We start from the raw sequence: 23,971 nt of genomic DNA on the forward strand, positions 1-23,971 counted from the left end.
ATAGGAATGGAACAGTGACTGTCTTGGTTGTAGGATATGGTGCTGGCTAGGTTGGAAAGGGAAACATGGAAGTTGATTGAGCTACTTTTAGCAGCTTCAACACAGAAGTATAAAATGTGTTCAGGACCAAGGACAGAGGCAAGTAGAGAGGCAGACTGAAATGAACTTCAGCACCACGGACAGTAGAATGATTCCATCTGGCTGTGCACAACTGTTGCTGTTAGCTCTGCCCAGATATTAGAGTCAGGGGAGTTTGGATGGTGTTCTACTCTACACGTCAATGAGTTAAGCATAAACAAAACAACTTAAACTCTGGCATCATACCTCAAAACAGACCTCCTGAGGGTTTGCTGTGCAGGTGCACACAAAAACAATCCCACGACTGTAAACAAATACATTCAGCTGCAGCTGCATGCCAAAAAGCTCAAGCATACACACACACATTCACACACACACACACACACACATGCATGTTCACACACACACACATTACACTTCTGGTACACATGTCCTAAGATGGCTAAAGTAGGTGACAAAGCATCAAGCTAATTAGGCAACTGGCAGTATGTCACCCTCGAGATGGTGCTTGGAATGCCTGAAGGCTTATCTCTCTCTCTCTCTCTCTCTCTCTCTCTCTCTCTCTCTCTCTCTCTCTCTCTCTCTCTCTCTCTCTCTCTCTCTCTTACTCGTCTGGCTCAGCTATAACATTGTGTAACAGCTTTGTCTCATTGACATTTCTTTCGTTTTTTATCCACCTGTCTCTCCCTTTTCGCTTTTCATCTCCATCTATCTATCTCTCTCTCTCTCTCTCTCTTTCAGGATGGCTTCATGAGCTGGCCAAGCGTCTAGGCACTCCCTACACCCTGTCCCCTCTGGCCACAATGCCCTCCTATTCGCTGAACCCGGCAATCGTTGACTCGCTCCACGCCAACAGCAGCCAATGGAACATGTCGGCGTCCGAGTCAGCCGGGAGAGACTTGTGGAACTCCAGCCAATGGAACAGGACTGGGGCGGGAGCTGTGGGCGGGGCGGGGTCTGGTTCGGGGGCGGGGGGGATGGGTCAAGGTGGGGGCTTGCTGGAGGGCGGGCCGTCTGTACGGAGCTCCTACGTGACATCCCTGTACTTTGCCCTGAGCAGTCTGACCAGCGTGGGCTTTGGAAACGTGTCAGCCAACACCGACTCAGAGAAGATCTTCTCCATCTGCACCATGCTTATAGGAGGTGGGTAGAAGCTGGAGATGTCTGTCTGACTGTGTCTTCCTCCCCCCCCCCCAGCCTCTCTCTCTCCCTCTCTCGCTCCCTCTCTCTCTCCCTCGCTCTCTCACTCGCTCACCCGCTTTCTCTCTTTCCCTCTAGTATGGAGAGATGTGGGGGTGTACATTAAGTACTTCCTCTGAGGGTATGTTTCCTCTCAGCTTGGAGTGGCCTAAATATTCACTTAACTCATTAACGGGTGCCAGCCCCCATGAGGACATGACGATATGAAAACAGCAGCACACACTTTGTGCTCCTCCCACGCCCTCTGCCGTACACCCCCCTTTTCCCCCCCCAGTGTTCAAAACGCACGCGCACGCGCACGCGCATACACAAGACACGCCCACACGCACACACAGACACTGACAAAGAGCAGGATTTCCTCTATTGACCTGCCAATTTCTGTTCAGATCGATACCTGTCCCGTAGAGATGACAGACCACTGTCGCTCTGTGGTGTCACTTTGGTGAACTGTTTCGGTGGGACTGTCCAGCAACAACCATGCTCGCATGTCCACCGTAAACTGCTGAGGGTGTGGAAATACTACAGATTTCCTGCCTGTCGTTCGAACCGTGCAAGATGAGAGAGAGAGAGAGAGAGAGAGGGAGAGAGAGAGAGAGAGAGAGAGAGAGAGAGAGAGAGAGAGAGAGAGAGAGAGAGAGAGAGAGAGAGAGAGAGAGCGAGAGAGAGAGAGGTTGAGGGAAGTTGTGTGGAAGAAAGTGACAGTTCTCCGGTCGTCTAGTGGGGTCTGTTCTCAGTCAGGGCGTCTCAGGAAAGGTCTGCGTCGTGAGGGAGGGTTTGGCTGGTTTTACTGCAGGGTGTTCTGGGGCAGGAGGAGAACCTCAGACATCAGTGTGAAGCTCTCAATGGGCTGAACGAGGCCACACACACAGATGGACATACGCAGAGACACATCCAATTGCACACAAATGAGCAAAACAGTCATACATTCACTCACAGTCCGTTTCTCGACCTCCCCTGATGCACACACACACATGCACACACACACGCACACAAGCCTGCCACCACACACTGTGCCATTACTGTCGCAGCCAGCTGACAGGTGCAAAACCGCCCACACACACCACCCCATCCAGCCCATGGGTCCCCGCACACACACACACACTTACTTCTCCGGCTGGCATGCACAGGCACTATAGAACACAAGACGCAAAAAAGCGAACACGCTATACACGAGTGCACACACACAAGCCGTTACACAGTCACAGCCATCCCAGGCATTGTAGCCTGCACACACACAGTCACTGTCACTCAGTATATGGACATGTAACTTCTAAAGGGACCTGAGTGGGATCTGTGGTAATGACCCAGGGGAATGAGCCTGCCTGGAACAGAGCTAGGGGGAAAAGCATGCAGCTTACGCAACACGTCCGCTCTGACACAACCAGGAACCAAGACAACACTGGAGAACGCGGCCCTCAGCTCCTTTGCGAAGCTAATAGGGCAGTTGAAACAGAGAGCAATGAAGAGAGGAGCGAGAAGAAGAGAGAAAGAGTGTGAAAAAGCAAGAGAGAGAGAGAGACTGAGTGGAGAGGATTGAGTGGTTGAGGGGGTAGAGTAGGATGCTAGGAACTAACCTCCACTGGGTTGAAAAGATCTGACAGTTAACGATCCACATCTCTCTCCCTCACACACTCCCTCGGACACCCTTGTTGGCTGCCTTCAAACTCGCACACACACACACATACCACACACACACACTCAGTTCCATCAATGTGTGCTCAGTGGTGGGTCCGTGCCCCAGTGGATGCACAGGCAGAGGGGAGCCTGTGTAGATCAGACCGGAGCCTCCATTCTCTCCTCGCAGCGGGAGCTGTCAGACCCGGGGGGATAGGGTGGAACGGGGGCAGTCACAGAGCGTGTGGGAGAAAGAGTTGGAGGACAGAGAAGCTATATGTATTGCGGTGTGTACTGTATATGTGTTTATGTATGTTCCTATCACAGTGCTTGGTCCACACATACTGAACCCACACACTGCACATGCACACACTGCACTGCACTACACATGCTCCCTGGCTTTCTGTCAGGCTCTTTGTCGGACCTACACACGAACACGCAGTCTCTAAACCCCCCTCTCCCGTGTGTTCCGGCCCCAGCCCTGATGCACGCGGTGGTGTTCGGGAACGTGACGGCCATCATCCAGAGGATGTACTCGCGGCGCTCCCTCTACCACACGCGCACAAAGGACCTGAAGGACTTCATCAGGGTGCACCGCCTGCCCAAGGCCCTGGAGCAGCGCATGCTCGAGTGCTTCCAGACCACCTGGTCGGTCAACAACGGCATCGACGTCAACGAGGTGAGCGGCGCTGTCACAACACGCCACACGCTGACCGGACACACTCACACCAGACACTGGTCCACCCCCGGTGAACTGCCTGCCTCTCCTTTTTTCCACGCGTTTATCTGCACTTCCCTCCTTATCCTCCACGGCGTCTCTTCTTTTCCTTTTATCTTGCAGTTTTTTCTCTTCCTCTTTCTCTCTCGCCGACCTCACCCCGCTCTTTAGTGGTTCTTGTTGTCTCTGTCTTGTTATTCTCGTATTTTCTCTCTCGACCTTGACTTGATACCTTTCACAATTTCCTTTCCTTCCTCTTCCTGCTTTGACCCTCGACGGTGCTCCCTTTCATCTGTCCTCTGGCTTCCTCTCAAGAAAACCCTCTCGTCCGACTTTCACACACAGCACACGCTCGCGCGTGCGGCCCAAACGTTAGCTTTCATCCTGATCGATCTCGGTCTCTCATCTTTCCCCCTGCCCTCCTCTCACCCCTCTCTCCTCTCCTTCCGTAGCTGCTGAAGGACTTCCCGGACGAGCTGAGGGCCGACATCGCCATGCACCTGAACAAGGAGCTGCTGCAGCTGCCCCTGTTTGAGTCGGCCAGCAGGGGGTGCCTGCGCTCCCTGTCCCTCATCATCAAGACGTCCTTCTGCGCCCCCGGAGAGTTCCTCATCCGCCAGGGAGATGCCCTGCAGGCCATCTACTTCGTCTGCTCTGGGTCTATGGAGGTCCTCAAGGACAACACTGTCCTGGCTATACTGGGTAGGTTTTTCTACTAGGGGTGGATCAATATGTTGTGGTATAATATTTCACGTTGCTACATTTTTACAATAGGTATCATACAGTTATGGCAATATTTTAATGATATGACGTCCGTTTTATCTACCAACATGTGACCTACTCTGCATCTGCGTCACGCATGCATTCACATAAATTGCTTTAACCGAGTTCACTAAGCTGTATGTAAAACATAGAAAGTTATTGAAATTTGTTGTTTTGGAAATACATCTGTTATTTGAATTTCAGTTTAAATAAAAATATATAAAAAAATATTGTGACACATATCGCATCGTGAATCCAGTATCGCGATACGTATCGAATTGAGAGGTAAGTGTATCGTTACACCCCTAGTTTGTACTACAGCACCAGTCTGGCTACACTGGGTAGGTCTCTACTAAAACGCTGCACCACCACAACACTGCACATAATTGTAATTTCATTATGTACACAAGGGTTCAACCAAGTCTGACCTCAATCAGACTAGTCACACGCATAGTTAACCCTGATAACACCAGTCAGTCATGCAAAGAAAGAAGCTAGTGACCTAGTGGTCTCCTCGATAAATGCCTGAGCTATCCTGGCTATGGATGGACTTGTGTATGCACCATCTAGTTACAACTCTGAACTAACTCTATGGTGCTTGGCTGCTGCTGCTAATGAATAATCAAATCCGGATTTGATGAGGTCACCAGTCAGCCTGAACATATAGACAAGCCTTAGTAATGATGCGAAAGGATAACCTTAAACTATTACACTCATACAAATGCACAATAGTATACACACTCACATGGTTTCAGATCCACACTCACAGAGGCCTACACACACTCACAGATGTTGGAGTATGCGACTGCGGATCATTTGTCAGTAGAGTGGCCACCGTCAAGTCAATTTCACAGGGCAGAGATTCCTCTTAGACACAGTGGAAGGAGAAATCAGGAGAGAGGGGGGAAGAGGACAGCGAGAATAGATGGAAGCGAGACGCTCACCCTTTCTCTCTCTTTCCCTCGCGTTCTCCCTCTCCCTCGCGTACACCCTTTTTCGCTCTCCTCTCTCCCCTCCTCTCAGTCTTAATCTCTCTCTCTCATTTCCTCTACCTCACACACACATTCAGTCATACCGTGTTGCAGCCTGTTTAGCCAGTGAATTATGCAGAGTAATCCTGCTATCTGGTGTGAAGGGCGTCCCTTTCCTATTGGCTAATTCCCATATCTTACCGCACATGTCGTCTCCAGCTCACCGCTCCTCTACACTGCCAGACAGACGGCACACGGCAGCGAAGCCTGCGGCTAGCACATGTATCTCACCACAGGACCCCCCCTTCCATCACTGGAATGCGTCTCATCGGCGATTGATAGTGGAGCTGTATTCCTCCCTTCTGACACTGAAACCAAGTAACAGCAGGGAAGCCTGCAAAGAACACAACCTGCAGATAGCAAAATGTGTGTGCGTGTGCTTAAAGTGTGTCTTTTTCTTGTGCGAATGTGTGTTTGTGTATAGGTGCTGTACTATACTGTATACGTGTGCCTTGTCTTGCGCATGTGAGTGGGGTGAGTGTGAAGCTGTTTGTGTTTATGCATGCATGCCACGAGATGAGAAGACTGTCCCTGTGCGTTGGTGTGGGAGCCAGGCTCCATGCTTGGAATGGTTGGCTATGCAGCACAGGGACTAGAGATAAGCTCAGTCTTCAATCACACTCAGAATGCCTTTTGATTGCCACCTTATATGTAGTGGAGGCACGTACTGAAAGCACACTACATTATTAAGCTGCGTGGATCCATAGGAGAAGAAGAGGAATCCATAGAGAGAGATAGAGAGAAAGAGATGTTGCATATTCTAGAAAGAGGGACATAGGGAGTTAGAGGTTTGTTTATGTGTGTGTGTGTCTGTGTGTGTGTGCTCTATGCAGGGCCGGTCCTTCCTATAGGCGACATAGGCAGTGCCGCCTATGTCGGGGGTGCTGTTGATAAATCTTGCCTAGGGCGCCAAATGTGCTAGGACCGGTACTGGCTCTATGCGTGGCTCTGTGTGTGCGTGTGTGTGCGTGCATGCGTGCGTGCGCTTAGCCTGTTAGGGGTGGAGGGAAGGTGCATGGTTCAATAGAGCCTAGAATTATGTTGGAGTGTGTCCTGCAGGCAGGCTTGAGACTGTGGGTGGTGGGCCTGGGTTATATTGTCACATGACACGGCCATGCTCTCTGCTTCCTAGGCTGCTCTTACATTGGCTCAGAGAAACCAACACATCTTCTTTCTTGTATTAGATGTGAATTTTTGTTTAATGTCTCATCTCTAGTGAGCATGATTACAGTTCCTCTCCCCTCCTACCCCTCAGCATAGATTTACATGTCAGGTTCTTTAAAGGTCAAAAGGGGTTGAATTGATGACCTGTGTGGCTGTACCCATACATCAGCATAATGTACGTGTGTTTCTTTGTTTGCGCGTGTGTGTGTGTGCATACAACACTGTGTGTTTCATAGTCAGTATTTATTCATAGTCAGGATTTATACCAAAATCCCTGCCCCCCCTCGATCCTCTAATCACGTCACACATCAGTGAGCAGGCGAAACACAAGGCTGGTTAATCAGAATGAATAATAGATGCATATTGCATTATTTAAAAACTTTGATTATAAATACTGGTGAGGAACACAAGCATACAGATGGAGAGATGCCTGGGATCCTGTAGGGACTCAGGGTTGAACCTGGCTCCCTGCAGAACAGGAAACATGTCATCTAATAATAATAAGAAGAAGAAGAAGAAGTGTTATTTATAAAGCCCTTTTATTCACACAGAGAATGCAGCTCAGAGCGATGTGCATTATGTAATATATAGTAAAGCCCGAACAAAACAGATCAATAAAACTGTAGAAGGGAAAAACACATGCAGAAAAGACAAACTGGTATTACGAAATAAAACATAATCGTAGGCAAACTGAAGGTAAGTTTAAAGAAGTGCATTTTAAGAAATATCTTAAAGGTATTAAGGGTTTCTGCTTCTGATATTGCCTGATCGGGCGTTCCAAAGCCCAGGGGCATGTAAGCTCAAAGCTGACTCATCGCTTCTCTTAGGTTTACATTTGGAATCACTAAGATCACTAATCACTTAAAGAAAATCTATTGCTAACTAATCTGACTATACTTAAAAACAGAGATTGGTTGGAAATGTTAAAAATAGTTTATTTTCACCCCAAAAAACATCTTTTACGTACCCTGATCATCTCACTTGACTGTCTAAAGTATTTCCATTTCTAAATCATGCATTAATCTACTTCATATTCAAGTGTGTCTTCAATCACACAGATATATGAACACAGATCTTATAGTATTCCTTTGACTTCAGTGTGTTAACAGGTACCAGAGAGCCTGAGGATGGGAAGTTGACATCCTCTGTAATGTATTATCCATTCATTCAAAGCTCAGAAAGAAACTTAAGCCCCTGTGTGTTACCTGCTGGGGATAGATGGTTCCAGACATTCTGTCAGTAGGGCAGGAGAGGCGAGACAAAGGCTTTTGGCTTAATTAAAACGTCATCAAATGATTCCCCTGTGTGTAATGGTTCTATCATTGCTTTTGATGAAGGATTTACTTGCTCAGTATGTCCGCGCTGCAATCTCTGTGCCACTGAGAAAGTAAGCTTGGATGGGGGCTAAAAAGGGGGTAAAAAGGATGGTGAAGAAGAGGTCCAGACAAATGAGGAGAGATGGAGAGATGTGGAAAGAGAGATTGGGAAAGAGAGAGGGTGAAGCAATAATGAAGAGAGAGAGATCGGAGAGATGGGAGTTGGAGAAAGGGGGTGAGATAAAGAGCTTGTTATTCGCATGAGGTACGTGTGTTGGGGGGGGAGGAGTAAAGTGAACAAGGGATACGAAAGGAGAGCGTGAAATGGAAGTTGTTATGCACACCGTGTCTCCTCTCCTCTTCTCCATCCATCTGTTCCCCCTTTCACTGGCTTCTATGTGAACCATATATCACTCCCCCTTTCTCTCCATACCACTGTGGGTTAAGTGGCAGACCTGGCCCATCTGTGAGCCTACACATGTACCACACACACACACATTTACACACTCGTAATACCTTGAGACCAAACCACATATACAAAACCGCATGTCAATGAGGTAAACAGCGGATTGTACGCGAGAATGTTTTGGGGACATACAATCGTCAAACACCAACACCGGAACACATTCACGGTGTCTAGTGACCATCCTTTCATGTGAGCTCCACGGAATGAATGAGTGAGGTGCACACTATCCTCCTCCTACACCTCCTCTCTGATCTCCCTCTTCTGAAATGGAAATAACAGGAAAGGCTCTCTCGCGCCAACGTTCTGCGGTTGCTTCAAAGAGACTTACATGTGTGCGGTTGTGTGTGCCGGTCTCCCACAGGTAAAGGGGACCTGATTGGCTCAGACTCCCTGACCAAAGAGCAGGTGATCAAGACCAACGCCAACGTCAAAGCCCTGACCTACTGTGACCTGCAGTACATCAGTCTGAAGGGCCTGCGCGAGGTGCTCCGCCTCTACCCCGAGTACGCCCAGAAGTTTATCAGCGAGATCCAACACGACCTGACCTACAACCTAAGAGAGGGCCATGGGGCTGATGTAAGTCCCTCCACAGACACACACACACACTTACAAACCAAACATGGAGGACACACACACACACACACACACACACACAGTGAGGTGTAATCTTCCCCTCAGCAAATGGCAATACCAATCACATGCATTCATAACAAGTAGCCCGCAGCTGTACTCTGTTTAGTCAATACAGAACACCGTGCGAACGTGGAGCGTTTAGTGTATTTACGCGTGCGTACGTGTGTTTGGGGCGCGCTCTTGCGTGTGTAATCGAAATGAGTCGAAGACGGAGCGCGGAGAATCTCAGAGAGCCGGTCCTTATCGGGTGGAGTCACCTTCAGAATACACATGCACTGTTTGCATAATCGCACACGTCCTCCAATGTTCCCTCCCTGTTCCCTCCCTCACGCACACATGTTCACACACACACGTGCACACACACACACACACACACACACGTGCACACACGCTACATCAGAGTCTAAGAACGAGGGACAGAAATAGCTACGCTGCTGTTTGGAGCATGGCCTGTTGCTAAGAATAGCACCAGAGAGGCAGGGACTCTCCCTGACTGGCTGTGTCCCCGGCAGCCTCTGCTAAGATTGGATCCTGAAGGATAAAAATAGCTTTGCAGGGGCGGGGGAGGAGGGAGGAGAGGAGAGGAGAGGGGGAGGAGAGGGAGCGGAGAGGGGGATGAGATGGAGATCTCTTCCCTCTCTGCTCTGCAGTGCTGCTTGCTTCTTCCGGGCACGGCACACACAGAGCAATGTGTGTGTCTGTGTTGATACTTGTATTTAGCATTCAAAGGGCATACTGAGCCATGGGTGCTATCTATTGTCTAAATGTGAGTCTTTGCAGCAGATTCCCTGCCAAAAATGTGAATGCAGGAGGAGGAGGCAGAGAGGCAGAGAGGCAGAGAGGTGGCAGATTAGCGAGCGGTAGACTGAGGAGACGATGAGGAATACACTAAAGCCTCTTCGAATTTTCAGCAAACCGTCTGTGCAGGAATGAGTACACAGGATGACGCAGCAGAGAATGAAGAGACAGAGAGAGAGAGAGAGAGAGAGAGAGAGAGAGAGAGAGAGAGAGAGAGAGAGAGAGAGAGAGATGGAGAGAGAGGGAGAGAGAGCGTCCCGGCTGATTGTCTTCCTCTTGACTGACTGGTTCTCAAGGAACATCATCAACAACCACAAAACACAGCGCAGTGTTCCGGGGGCACCACTCAGCTCTGAGCACACTGCAACACTGAAGAGTGGCTGGAGGAGGCACGGCACATTCTGTACCCCTGTCTTGTCCGGCGGATTCTTCCTGAAATGCATCTCAACAACACCCAAGAACTATTCTTGTGTGTGAGTGTACCTTGTTTGAAAGAAGAACTGGTATACATCACAAAGAAATACAACATTGAAGGGAAACATGTAGAATACAGCTGAATAAACACAACTGTAGTTACAGACCCAGGCTTATTCTTAAATCGGCCTCCCTACCCATATGACACACAGAATACGCACGAATATGCTCATTCACCAAGACATTCCTGCATATTTGCGGACACAAATGTCTTGACACGGCAAGCAAGCGTGACATTCACAGAATATGAATGCGATCACAAGCTCACACATGCACATACTCTACACGCGCACACACACACACACACACTGTACACACACACTCACACCCAAAGCAGCACGTGCACACACATCCCTGTTCCCCGCATCGTGAAGCAGCCCTTGGTTGTCTTGAGGGCTGGGAGCTAAGTATAGAAATTCTGAGCTAAAAATACAGTCAGTTTTGTGAAGGAGGAGAAAAGCGGGGGAGGACTGAGAAGGGGAAAAAAATAAGAAAAGAGGAAGAAGAAAACAAGTGTGGTGCGCTAGCTTGGAGAAGTAGTGCATATAATCCTTACTGTAAAAAGTAACCTGACTAAAGCCTGTCACACAATAAAAGGTCAGCTTCCCTTTGATCGTGTCAAAGCAGATGCACACCCTACATAGCCTACTATAAACATTGGAAGACACATACAGACACACACCTTTAGACCAACACTGGCTGCGACCACGTGACGCCCCCCTGCCACTTGTCAGAGAGGAGCAAAACAAACACATGGTTTTCCCTACCGATCCCTTTGTCGCTTTCCATCCCTTCCTCTGTCTGTCTGTACATCCCTCCTCCTTGTTCCCTCTCAGCTGTGTACACAGAGACCTTTGTTCTGTATGTGTGCTCTTTACCTCCTCTGCTGCTGGATTCAACATGGGCTTTAGAAGCTGCTCTATCACCCCGCTGGCTTGTCCCTGCTAAGTCCTGCTTTGTGAGATAATTCCGGCGTTTACATTTTTGGAGCTCTTTAAGCCACTCCGAGGAATGTCCTTAATTATTCATTCAAGAACAGAGTTGGCAAGGGGAGGCATGGGGCTTGTGTTCTTTGTGGATGTACAGTATGTACCAAAAGGATTTGTGTTCTGTTGTGTGAGTCTGCCTCCTACTGGTACTCACGTGTTACTAACCTGATGTGAAGAAAATATGATGTCCTTGCTTCAATAGCAGCTCTATTTCTCATGACCTCCTATTCTGTCACCCCCCCCCCCCGTCATCCTCCCCTTCCTTTTGTTCTGCCCCCTCTAGGTGGACTGGGAGAGTAATGGAGGCCTGGTGAAGAAGCTTCCCTCTATTAAGGAAGATGAGGAAGGCGATGAAGAGCAGGGCTCAGTGTCGCTCGCTCCCCGTTCTCCTCTGCGCCTGACCAGGGGTCTGAACTCTCCCCTGCGCTCCCCCCTCCTGGCCCCCCGTCCCTTCCGCCCCCCCTCTGAACACACCCGGCCCTCCACCCTGCAGATCCCTGTGGTCAGTTTCTGCAGTGCCCCCCCCGAACTGAGTCCCAGGTAGGACATGCTGCTCCCAAAACACACACACACACACCTGCTTGGATTCTTAGAATACACATGCATGAGCTCATCCCGAGAAAAGAGAGAGCTTAGTGACATTTGTGTGTGTGTATGCCCTGGTGTACGCCCGGGTAAATCCCCTGGTGGCCGAACAGAGGAACTGCATGTCTCATGATTAACACCCTGAGGGGGGTCAGGCTGCTATGGCAACTAGATGACAAAAGAACAAATGGGTCCTGTGGGGAAGGTGTGGATTCTGGCAGGCGGGTGCTTAGTGGGAGGGGGGAGTTAGGGGGGAGGGGGGTGGGGTTGTGTTGGAACAACACCTGGGTTTCAGAGGCAACGGCAGGTCACCCCACAGCAGAGCTCAGCTCCACATATCTGTGTTCTCTGAATACTGATGCATTCCCCCTCATGCTCTTTCTTTTCCTCCTAGATTTGTAGACGGGATCGAGACAGAGATCAATGCCAACTCCTCCCAGAAGTTTGAGTTCAGCTCCAGTTTGTCACCAGCTGGCCCTCCCTCCCCTGGACCAGGTAACATACACACACGCAAAGATACACACTCACACATATACACGCACATGCTGCCTCACTGTTTCTGACTCTGTGTGTGCGTGTGTGTGTGTGTGTAGGAAGCTTCGAGCAGTCAGAGATCAAGAAGAGTGTGTTGAAGTTGAGTGAAGAGGTGAGTGTCTCAGCAATGCCATGGCCATGAAAGTACAAATTCAATAGAACCATAATGAATAAATTGATAGGAGTTTGAATAAAATCCAAACTAAGTGAGGGTGTATTGTGTGTGTGTGTGTATGTCCTCCCAGATGAGCAGTCTCTCCAAGCAAGTCTGTCAGCTGAGCCAAGAGCTCCAGGAAATGACCCGTCTGCTCAGGCCCCTCCTCCTAGTTGGACCTCAAGCAACGCTGACCGCCCTCACTCCTACGCTAACCCCACCCCCCTGCAGCACCGTCTTACCATCCACCAGCATCCACGTGGTGGTCCCTCCCCCGGCCCCGCCCTCTTCTCCTCAGCTCCCCGCCCAGTCCTGCTCCCTATTGGACAGAGTAGACAGTGGAGGCGTGGACCTGTCCGGCTGTCTTCTTCCCACCCCGCCACCACAGAGGGCTCCGGCCCAGCACCAGACCCCGGCCTCTCCAGGGAGACCCTCCAAGAACCCGGCCCACTCCAACCCTCCCTCCCTTGGAGTAGGAGACACGGAGGGGCCCCCTCTCTTCCCCAACATCCCTGTTCCAAGGAACGGATTCTACCCCACCTGTCAGGACCAACCCCCTTTGGCCTCCCGCACCCCGTCCCCATCCCTCTCCTTCTCTCTGTCCCTGTCCTCCTCCCCCTCCCTCTCTCCCTGCCAGGGTCCCCACCACTCTCGAGCCACCTGCCCATCCAGTAACAACCAGGGGCTCCAGCCCCCGCCCCCCTCCCAGGACACCCCGCCCCCGCACGCCTCCCACTGCTCTGCCCCTGCGTCCCTCAGCTCCTCGCCCGGAGACCACAGGCCGAGGGCCAGCACTTCCTCGTCCTCCTCCACTCCCGTCATCCCTCCTCCTTCCTGTCCGCACCCGTCCCCCCTCTCTTCGTTCTCCCTGGACTGCGTGGAGGGGAGGCGGAGGGGCACGCCGGGGAGGGGCCGCCCGGGGGAGCGGCAGCTGGAGCTGGAGATGCAGGAGTGGGGGACAGAGTCGGAGGAGACGGAGGAGAGGAGATCCTCCACGGAGCACATCAGCTTCATAGACGAGGAGGGGCCAGCTCTGTGACAGAGGGAGACACACACACACACAGAGAGAGAGAGAGAGAGAGAGAGAGAGAGAGAGAGAGAGAGAGAGAGAGAGAGAGAGAGAAGAGGCAGAGAGAGAGAGAGACAGGGAGAAACCGACTGAGGAACTGGGCCGTAGAAGCAGAGATGATGAAAGAGCACCTTAGAGTCGGTGTGGTTCCCATCCAGGTGGGCAGACAGAAGAAGAGAGGGGGAGGAGCCTGGGTCCTTTGGCTCCTGACGCACGGCAGCTGTCTTTCATCAGCCTGAAGACCCTGGACAACCTCGCTGGAGGTAGCCCCACCCGTCACAGGCTAAACCCATCAGCACGTTCCTCTAGCTCCCCTCCCTCGGACCCCCCAGGACGGGGGCTCACCTAACAGGTCGCCTTGTTTGACATTGCTACGTAGCCATATCAGTAGAAGCAAAACTTGACACAAACACAATGACATTGTATTTATTGCTCCAGTGTGGATCGAACACAAATGTTCCTCCTTCAGCCTCCTGTCCTGGTGCTGGGAGGTCTCAGACACTGGAAGACTCTATGAAGCCAGGACTGTGAATCTTCACTCCTATTTAATCTCTCGCATGGGGATTTATTATTACCTGTTCCGTCGCTTGAATCCATCACGGTCGACCTAAAAGTTCAAAACGTTGAATTGATTTGATTATTATTATCTTGGAACACATTGCCGTCTAATTCATCTTCTCCTTGAAAAGTAGCGGTGGGTTGATTCACTTCCATTCACTTGCAAGTGCAGGTGTGCATACTTACGTACACAAAACATACACACACACACAATACTAAATATACAAAATAGTCCTTATTCCCTCACGCTCCACCAAGAAGCCATTTGAAACACTGAGACAATCAATAATCTTAAGGACATCCATTTTGCTCTTGTGTACCCACCAAGATATGTGTTTGAGCACCAGGTGTCAGAGATAGTGAGAGTCAGTGTGCCAAAGACAGATACTAGATGTAGTTTTGGAAGGCTGGGGTGAGGAGAGAGGGTGGAGTCTGCCCAGCTGCCCACATCTATCCAAACTTCAGCCATCCAGCCTTTTGTGCCTTCTCCTTATATTACACACAAGTGCGTGCACACAAACACACACACACACAGACAGACATACACTCCAGTCATTTCCATCATGATTCACAAGCATTCTATTGTTGGTTAAAATATCCATATATCATCCAAACTGCTATGAGTATACACTGCACTTTAATTTAATCTTTAAATGATTCATTATTCAATTATTTATTTTTTATTGTTGATTTTTGTTTCCAGGCAATTTTTCTTTGAGCTTAGACAGCCTCATGAGTGAGGTCAATATAGAGACAAGGACACAGGTAGATCCAGTCACAGTGATGATCAGTCAGGAGAAACTGTCTCTTCCCTTGAGCATTCAGTTCTACTGGACATCTGTGTTTTTCAATGAAGCCCCTGTAACACACACACACACTTCATGAGGGTGCAGCATTAGAACCCCATTAACTGTCAGTGGTTGGGCTTCTAAGACATAGACAGACCATGTGAGCCCTGTGTGGTCAGACAGAACTAGAGGACTGAGATATCCATCAACTGCTCAAGTTCATTACAGTGAGCGACAACACAAGGTGATTCTACTATTTGTAATATAAACGAGAAGATTTTGGTTTCTATTTTCTGTAATGGGTTAAGGAGTGCTTGGCGGGGTGGGGGGCGATTGCTTGAATGAAGGATGACGTGGGTCTTTCAGCTATGAGGTTGAGAGGTGGGGGGATCGCTTTAATGATGGATGTGGCGTGGAGGAGTCGGTCTTTCAGGTATGAGGTTGAGGGGTGGGGCTAGGTTGGGGTCAGGGGTTAAATGCATGCCACAGATTTCTGCATGAGGAATGTGCCTGCTTCTGGCCTGGCAGAGACTGCTGCCAGAGGCACTCAGGCTTCAGATGTATTTTACTATTTACTGTTACAGAACTTTACCAGGTATATCAGACAAGAATAAAGACAAGTGTTGCTTTCTAAGATCACAGGCTCTCTTCTAAGATCACAGGCTCGTGCTGGTTCAGAGGTCATGAGGCTGAGAGCAGAGCTGCCTGGAAGACGGCTAGCTGTCATACACATTTTCTCATGTGCCGCTGAAACGACATTCAAGGTATATGAGGCTGTAGTAGCATTCTACAATGGTAAGAGATCTCAGCCCACACCATGTGACCTGCTGGGCACATAATGACGGGGGATCTCCAAACCCCCCCCCCACCACCAATGAACAAAAGCACACCAGAGACCAGTTCAATCTGTCAGGTCTGCATATATTTCAATAGTAACATTCATTCATTCTATCAGAGCTTCATTAAGGTTGAAAATGTCAGGCTGAGAACAGTCTAGAAAGATCCTGTGGGAGACAAATCAAGCATAGGATCAAGCAGCTCCTTCTCTCTCCGTGGCTCTTCTGATGTGGTCTTCCTGTGGGTCCACAGAGGGTGACAGGAGGAGCACAGGCAGATAAACCACCCGTGGTTCTTCCTGAATATATAGCTTCTCTCCATAGACCACACACACAGTACTGCCCTATTCTAGGGTTACATCTCAATAAGCTTCCCTTGGTTCCTTGAGTCTCCTCTTCTTGGATTTATTGTCAAAATACATTGGGAAAAAAAAGCTTAGAACCTCTCCTGCAATGTGTTTTAAGAACAAAACTCCAGCAATCAAGGATAAATTATTGAGATTCAACCATACACATTTCGTACAAGAAAGGATTCACATCCTAATGCTCTAGGAATAAGGGGCCAAATACACACTGAAGACATCAGAGAAGGGGGAAAATAAAAATCAAAAAAATATATTTATATGTTATATTTATATATATTTACGAGATGTATCCACAAAAAAAGAAAACACCAAAAAAAGTCAAAATAAGCAGTATTTTTTTCCAAACATATCCCTATTGTGACGTAAGTGCGTCTTAAAATAGTAATAATAGTAAATATCAATTCATTAATAATTACTTTGCAAAATAAAACTAGGAGGATGTACTCCCCCAACCGCGCCTTCACGTTAGACCCTTAGTCTGGCTCTCAGACAGTTCCAGTCTCCTCTGAAGGGAGTCCAAAGCACCAAGGCCTTCAGGCCACTGGGGGGCGTTGGCTGCTGCAAGTGACATTGTTTCTTCAAATAAAGTCCAAGAGGAAAAAAGTCCTCTTCACACTGGGAAAAGCCACAATCTCTGACGCCCCTTTAAACCGTTGCTATGCAGCATCCGTTCCCATTCAACCGCTCCAAAAATGGGGATTGGAGTGGGCGGGCGGTCAGGCATCGGAGGGGGGTATCCAGTCGGGGGGGAGGGGTGTAAGAGAGAGTAAGAGAGGGCTGCCACAGCGTGAAAGGTGTCTTTGTGCAACAAAACAAAACTGAAGATTAAACTTTTAACACAAAAGAAAGATGGCAGCTGTCCACCCCCTTGTTGTTAGTCAGATTGGTGTCCGGGACTCCCGCGTGGTCACGCCAGATACTGCTGCATCGCTGTCTTCGCTCTGAGACGGTAGAGGGAAACGAAGATAATGAACGCACTGGCCAACGGCGCATAATAAGGATATGAGTGTCTGGGTTACGGAGCAGTATTCACCTGTCACAGAGGTTGGGGTCTGGCGCTAGGGTGAGTTTGTGCAGGATATCCACAAAGCCCATGTCCCTCAGTTTATCCTGACGCTCCTGGGAACCTGAGAGCGAGCACACACACACACCCACACGCGAGCACACACACATACACACACACAAAGACAGAGTTACCCTCTGGTTGGATTGACCATCACTACCCACTCGTACATCCAGAATGAGTTCCCCGTCATGTGAGCACCTGGCAAAGTATGGCCCTCACCGTCCTCCTCGTTCCAGATCAGGTTGGAGATGCAGAAGGTGGCAGCCAGCTGCAGCTTCACATTAGAGTGCCCCTGGGAGAGAGACAGAGAAAGGGGGGGGGGGGGGAGAGAAAGAGAGAGTCAGACAAAATAAATACAAATAAAATAACACACACTGGCCCAGTATATTAGAATAGTCTTCGTATTTTGGGAGGATTCTACCATGTAATATTTGATTTTCTGAAGCATGTCGTCATTGGTCATGATGAGTTCCTTGGCCGTGTTGCCGTCGGCGATGTTGGCCAGGATGCAGAGTGTCTGAAACGCAGAGAGAGAGAGAGAGAGAGACAAGTCAGACTGGTGCTTGGGTCATGATATGCTCTGACACAGTGTTCCCTCCCTGGGGGGAGATGTCCTCACCTGCTCTTTGACCTCTATGCTGTGCTCTCCCTCCAGGATGAGGGTGACTGCCTGCATGATCTGCTTCCCATGAGAGCTCATGATCTGGTCTATGTGCTGAGGAGACAGAGGAGTTGTTAGTTCTGGGGCCAAACCGATGTGTGTGTGTGTGTATGTGTGTGTGCGCGCGTCTCACCGGGCGCGTGGACAGCAGGTTGCGGAGTAGACCCAGGGTCTTCATCAGGACGTTGGCGTCGGGGTCAGAGAGGAGGCGGAACAGCTGCTCCGTGCCTAGCACCCGCACAATCTCCACCTTCACCTTCTGGTCGGCCTGGAACGCCATGTTCTACACACACACACACACACACACACACACACACACAGGTCAGTCTGTGCTTCTCAGAACATAGACCGTGGGACACCCAGAAGGTAAGAGGGATGGAGAGGCTCACCATCAGGGCCCAGATCCCGTTGACCCTCAACGCTGGACTGTCACTCTGGGTCAGACTGCACAACAGCTCTATCACCCCTGACTCCAGGATAGGCTGGAGACACACACATTATTAGCACGTGTATGAACATACCAGCTGTGTCGAGGGAGGGGCAGCTGACAGTACATGTGTACCTACCTCTTTGCTGGGGGAGAACTCCAACAGCAGGTTGCATAGTGTAGAGGAGGCCATGACCAGTACCTCATCTGGGGCATTCTGCAACAACTACATACACACAGACCAGTATCACACACACAAACACAGTTCCTCTCTCTGACCACAGATAAAGCCCTCTTGGGAAGAACTACATATTTATTGATATGTATGGACAAATTGACAGGATAGATGACCCCCACAAACCTTCATAAGGGGCTTCCACACGGCGTGGTCATGGAAACTCGTCCTCAGTTGTTGTACGGACCGTGACAGGCTGTGGAGACACCTGCACACAAACGGCCTGTGTTACAGCCCCTGGGGGGGAGTGTGGGTATTGTAGTCCCGCATTTCAACATCAAAACGTGGCCTCTGACAAGTGCTGTCCGAGCGGAGACAGGGGGACGTCCTTTGGAGCCGAGAGGGAACAGGACGTGGCAGCAGCCTGGACGTGCCTCCCTGGCTGGGGGGAGGAGCGGGGGGGGGGGGGAGAGGGACCTACCTGACCGCTGCAAGGCGAACCTTGATGCTGGATTCTGACAGGCCGCTTACTATCCTGTCCATCATGTTCTCTGTCTCGGTGATCTGCGGGCAGGGGACAGAGGAGAGGCCTCAGACAGCGGTGACGGACACGAGCGGTCTCTGACAGAAGCCAGCCTACAGCATGCAGGGGACCGCAGGCACCGGCTCTAGGTTACCTTCTTGCGGATATCCTCGTCGTTGGAGCCCAGCGACGCGTACAGCTTGAAGGCCGCTTGTCTCAGCTCATGAGCGTGCTTCAGGTCGTGGTCCAACTGGATGCGAGAGAAAACTCATATGATCCCCATCACTACCGTCAGTATCATCAACCTCACCAATCGGCATTGCAGACATACAAATGTACACGTCCCACACACACACACACACAGACACACACACCCTCTTGATGTCCGTGATGGCGCTCACGGAGCTGGGGTACTTGAAGTAGTCGGCCAGCATGGCCACCAGGTGGTCGGTGACGCTGGCGATGCGCTGCAGCTCCACGTCGGGCTCCATCAGGTAGGCGAGGGTCTCCGCCCCCTCCACGCGCTCCTCCAGCAGACGCTCCTTACTGCACATCCGCACCAGGCACGGCAGGGTCTGCGCGCACACACACACACACACACACACACAGCCACGTATCAACGCTGTCAGGTCTTTTATCTGGAGACACGGTGCCGTTAGCTGCACACACACACACACGCGCAAGGACACGAGAGACAGACACTCCACGAGGTCGACGTTCACGCACGACCGCGTCCTTTTTCACAGGGCAGAGTATGACTAGATTGACCTTTAGAACAATGCAGCTGTCGTCCGTCCTGATGGCTCCTGCTCGACACATGTAGGTTAGACTGGAGGGAGAGCAGACAGACAGGCAGAGAGAGAGAGAGAGGGGGGGGGGTCATTCTGGGCAGCCACAACACCAACACGGTCGCCGTCAAACCGGGGACTCGTCTGAGAGAGTCCTCGCTCACCATTTGGCTGCGGTGAGCTGCATTTCGATAGGCTGATCCCTTTGCATCATTCGGACAAATACCTGAGAGAGCAGCTCCCCATCCACCAGCACTGAGAACAGAGAGAGAGAGAGAGAGGGGGGGGGGGCTGAGTGGCATGGTATTGATACAGCAAACTGTAGCAATTTCCTATTAGCGGGTGGCGTTACCGTAGCAATCGACTGTTGACTGCTGGAATGAGAGGAGAAGCGCGAGTTCCTTACCATTCACCAGTGTCATGGAGACCTGAGTGTTCTCGTAGGCTAGGACTGAGAAACACTTTAACGCCTGCATCCGTACCTGTGAGAGAGACAGAGAGAGTGGAGGAGGGAACGGAGGTCAAAGGTGTGTATCCCTGCATATAGATGTGTGAATTAGTATGCCTGTCTGCCAGCGCGCGCGCACGCACGCACACACACACACACACACACAAACATTACCTTATAGGAGGGAGAGGTGAGCAGAGGTGCAATGTTCTGGATGGCGCCGTGGTTAAAAAGAACCGTCTGGTGTTCGGGTGTCTGAGGAACACAAACTTATACATCACTGAACAGACACATTGAGTTTGTCCAAAATCACCACTTTCAATACGACGCCAACTCTAAACAGACAACAACCAGACCCTAGGACCCCTGTTTGGTCAGACCCACACATTGGACCCCTGTACGATCACAAAGAAAGACACCCAGGACAAAAGCGGGGTCAGAAAGACACCAATGCTAGTATACCTTGCAGCAGTGAGAGAAGATCTGGGTGATGTACTCCTGGGTCTTCTGTGAGTGACTCAACAAAGACATGAGGTGGGGGATAACGGTCGGATCCTGTGGGGGGGGGGGGGGGGGGTGGAGGGGGAAAACACGTGTTTATGACTTGACGAGCGTGCGTGCGGGAGAGAGAGAAACGCGTCCGGCTTACTGTGTAGAGGAGCTGCACAGGGGTGACAGGACTGATGAACACGGTCCTCAGACAGCGTAGACACGCCTCAATGAAGATGAGGTCTGGACACAGGAGACCTAGGGAGAAGGGCAGAGACACACGTCACTTGTATGCGGTTCACTTTTTGTGACACAAGCGGGGGGGGGGGGGGGGGGGTCGCGTGTGCCTGCGTGTGGATGTACCTTGCAGCAGGGCGGGGATGATGTGGCAGTCCACCAGGGACTTGATGTTGTTCTCTGTGCCCATGGCCAGGCTGCCCAGCACCACCGCACATTCGGTCCGCAGCTCGGAGCTGGACGAGCCCTGCTGGAGCAGGTACAGTAACCTGGACACACGCAGAGCGAGAGAGGCAGAGAGAGGTGGGGGCAGGAGCGCAGACATAAACAGACACACGGATGATTAGGCAAGAAGACAGGTGTTTATACATATATATTACCGGATCACTATTCCATTGAGCAACACAGGCATACAAGTAGGGTGAGTGGGCACAAAGTAGGGGGGGGGGGGGAGAGAGAGAGAGAGAGAGAGAGAGAGAGAGAGAGAGAGAGAGAGAGAGAGAGAGAGAGAGAGAGAGAGAGAGAGAGAGAGAGAGAGAGAGAGAGATATACCTGGGCACAGCTCCCAGGACAATCAGGTTGGCCTTCTGCTTGTTGTTTCCAATGACGGCATTCTTCATGTCACTGTGAAGACACACACGGTCACATGAGTCAAGCTGCCCCTGTCTCAGCTGATGCCACACTGCTGCTGTAGAACTGGCTCAGAAGGCTTGCAAATCAACAACAAGCTGGATTGCAAATAAAAATGCTTTTAAGTTGAGAGACAGTGTCTGATACATATGCTGTAATCATAAGGCCAGATTGAATTGCAGGGCCAAATGAGACTAGACAAGCCCCTGGGTTGGGGTTGGGGCTAAGGGCTAGGGCTGGTGGAAAAGTACAGCTGCACCATTCAGGTAGCTAGGTGCCATATAAACACGTAACCAGAGCTTGGCCTCAAGAGTTAAAAATAAAACTGGAAAGATCTGAGTCCGAGCCACATGGACAGTCTCTCACACTCCCCTGTGAAAAACAATGATAATGACAGTCACAAACATAGACAGACTGACCGACAGACCGAGTCACAGATGGATCTGACACATTCTCCCCCTCAAACGAGTGTCACATGTTGACAAACTGAACCAATCACTGGCAAGGCAGATTCTTATCCTCTCATAGGTAGGGACATAAGTCAGACAGAGGCACACAGTAGGGCTTCTGCAACCAATCACAGCCGTGCTTCTGCAGGACTAGTAGCGGTTGCATGCATGCAGATAGCAATCTCAAAAGACGGAGCAAGAGACACCAGCTGGATGCATAAAACATTTTAAAAGAAAGACAGGTAAATCCTGTGTTTACTTACATGACTCCCTGCAGCACTTTCTGTGGATCGGGGTCAAAGAGCCGGTCAACATAGTGGCGACTAGTTGCTGTGACCTCCTGCATGGCAACATAATAATACAGAACAAGTCAATCTGAAGCACAGTAGTGTCCTTCTTCATCCTATGCCTAACACCCACCCACACCAACAAGTCATGATACACACAAACTTTCTCTCTCTTACACAAAGTGACTGGTTCAGATCCTCCATACCAGAAATAAACCCACTCCTCATCACAACACAGACTATCTCTTGGCACACACGCCGAGTTCAAGCCTTCAGTGTCATCCAGCAGTGCACGAGACTGCTTGTATCACCTGATAAATCTGTTTAAGTTTGTCATCAGCATTGATGACACGGTCACTAGCCTTGTCCAGAACTTTCCTAGGTAACATATGGCACTGCAATCACTTATATGACTGCTGAAAATTGCTTAAAAAAAGAGAGGAGTAGTAGCTAGTTCTCAACGACGTGGTGGGGGCGTTTCCAACCCAGCAGCAGCATGCGATAGTTTTTTACTAGCTAGCAAGCTAGCTACTCTTGTCATCTCCGGCTTTGTTATTTTTAAAACTCGATCAAATCCTCCCAAACGTACTGTTCCTAAAGGGCAGCATATTTTCTACTTTAAGTGTGCATTCTGAAACCGAGTTCTGCAAATGGTACTTAACGTTACACAATCACACTTGACAGATCCACTAGCATTGAGCAATGGCATTGGCAACTGGGCAAAGCTAGCTCAGCTAGTAGCTGGTAGTAGCTGGTTAGCTAGCCACACAGTAGTATGTAGCCGTACAACCCACGAAAGCTAGCTAGCTGCAAAACTCCCAGGTGAAGTCAGACCGGCAGTGTTAATTCAGTACATTTTATAAGCAATAACTTAATGTCATCATGACCTAAAACGAAATCAGCGAACCTTCTCATTCTGGGTGACACTGACAGGCAGACCGCCCTTGCTGCTGCTGCTTCTGGTTTGTTAGCATGCAAGCTGTAAAGCCCTATCAAGCTTGCAACTTTATGCGACTAGCTAACCCTTGCTAGCTAACATAACACAATACTTTTTGAGTTTTGCAACATATCCTTCTAAAAACGCAGTTCATGTATTTAATTCTGAAGTGTATGCGAGGACGACTCACAGATAGCACGCTGATGCGGAGAGGGGCCTCCAACAAGCACGCCATCTCTCTTCCCCCTGTCGAGCGCCCCAATCGGAGCAGCACTTTCCAAACACTCCGCCCTCCAGACCAGCTGCCTATAGATTAAAAAGTAAATATAGATAGCTAAATCAAGCAACACTTCAGGTGTGCTATAGTAACTCTTTGTTAAACTAGTATTATGTGGGGTGTGTGAGTAGAGAGCATCAATGTATCTGATCTGAGTCTGGTCATTTTATTGACTGTAGCTCATCTGTCATTGTGAAGACAGCACAGTTGCAAGCTAGCTAACCCCCGTGAGCCAGCTACAAACAGAAATCAAATGCCAATTTGAGGGATTTAGTTGCGAACGCGCAGATATTTTGCATTATACTGCGACTGATTCGTTGGAAATAAGGTTTGGAAATCATTATTAGTATTTGCTTGAACGCAATAATTTAAAATGTAGAGCACTGAACCAAATACATTAATTATTTGTAACTTGAAAAATATTTTTTTTTGACAGCATAGGCAT

At 49.9% G+C, this 23,971-nt stretch overlaps 2 protein-coding genes across 3 annotated transcripts in view; one reads left to right on the top strand and one right to left on the bottom strand.

Annotated features, from left to right (window-relative positions):
• The window catches only part of kcnh3 (potassium voltage-gated channel, subfamily H (eag-related), member 3), a 44,362-nt gene extending 30,726 nt beyond the window's left edge, over window positions 1–13,636 (top strand). Inside the window, exons 8-15 of the mRNA XM_062456853.1 lie at window positions 820–1,221; window positions 3,372–3,571; window positions 4,063–4,312; window positions 8,711–8,925; window positions 11,527–11,783; window positions 12,223–12,323; window positions 12,422–12,474; window positions 12,608–13,636. Coding sequence (XP_062312837.1) covers window positions 820–1,221; window positions 3,372–3,571; window positions 4,063–4,312; window positions 8,711–8,925; window positions 11,527–11,783; window positions 12,223–12,323; window positions 12,422–12,474; window positions 12,608–13,555 — 2,426 coding nt within the window. The 3' untranslated portion in view covers window positions 13,556–13,636. The remainder of the gene's footprint in view (window positions 1–819; window positions 1,222–3,371; window positions 3,572–4,062; window positions 4,313–8,710; window positions 8,926–11,526; window positions 11,784–12,222; window positions 12,324–12,421; window positions 12,475–12,607) is intronic.
• A 2,199-nt stretch (window positions 13,637–15,835) lies between these two features.
• armc8 (armadillo repeat containing 8) lies at window positions 15,836–23,768 on the bottom strand. 2 transcript variants are annotated; one of them, XM_062456856.1, is made up of 22 exons: window positions 23,440–23,768; window positions 22,289–22,365; window positions 21,499–21,570; window positions 21,073–21,215; window positions 20,870–20,967; window positions 20,683–20,775; window positions 20,395–20,475; window positions 20,179–20,254; window positions 19,937–20,027; window positions 19,753–19,813; window positions 19,359–19,559; window positions 19,139–19,234; window positions 18,943–19,025; window positions 18,648–18,729; window positions 18,426–18,512; window positions 18,249–18,341; window positions 17,993–18,142; window positions 17,818–17,913; window positions 17,620–17,715; window positions 17,418–17,490; window positions 17,166–17,259; window positions 15,836–17,073 (listed from the first exon to the last, which is right to left on the bottom strand). In XM_062456856.1, the coding sequence occupies exons 1-22, from the start codon at window positions 23,482–23,484 to the stop codon at window positions 17,040–17,042; spliced, it is 2,022 nt and encodes a 673-aa protein (XP_062312840.1). In that variant the 5' UTR covers window positions 23,485–23,768; the 3' UTR covers window positions 15,836–17,039. The 2 variants fall into 2 exon arrangements, with proteins under 2 accessions (XP_062312840.1, XP_062312839.1); XM_062456855.1 differs by having other exon boundaries at window positions 17,397–17,490; window positions 23,440–23,767.
• Between the last annotated feature and the right edge of the window lie 203 nt (window positions 23,769–23,971).

This window comes from Osmerus eperlanus, chromosome 3 (assembly GCF_963692335.1).
Source record: "Osmerus eperlanus chromosome 3, fOsmEpe2.1, whole genome shotgun sequence".
Lineage (NCBI taxonomy): Eukaryota > Metazoa > Chordata > Actinopteri > Osmeriformes > Osmeridae > Osmerus > Osmerus eperlanus.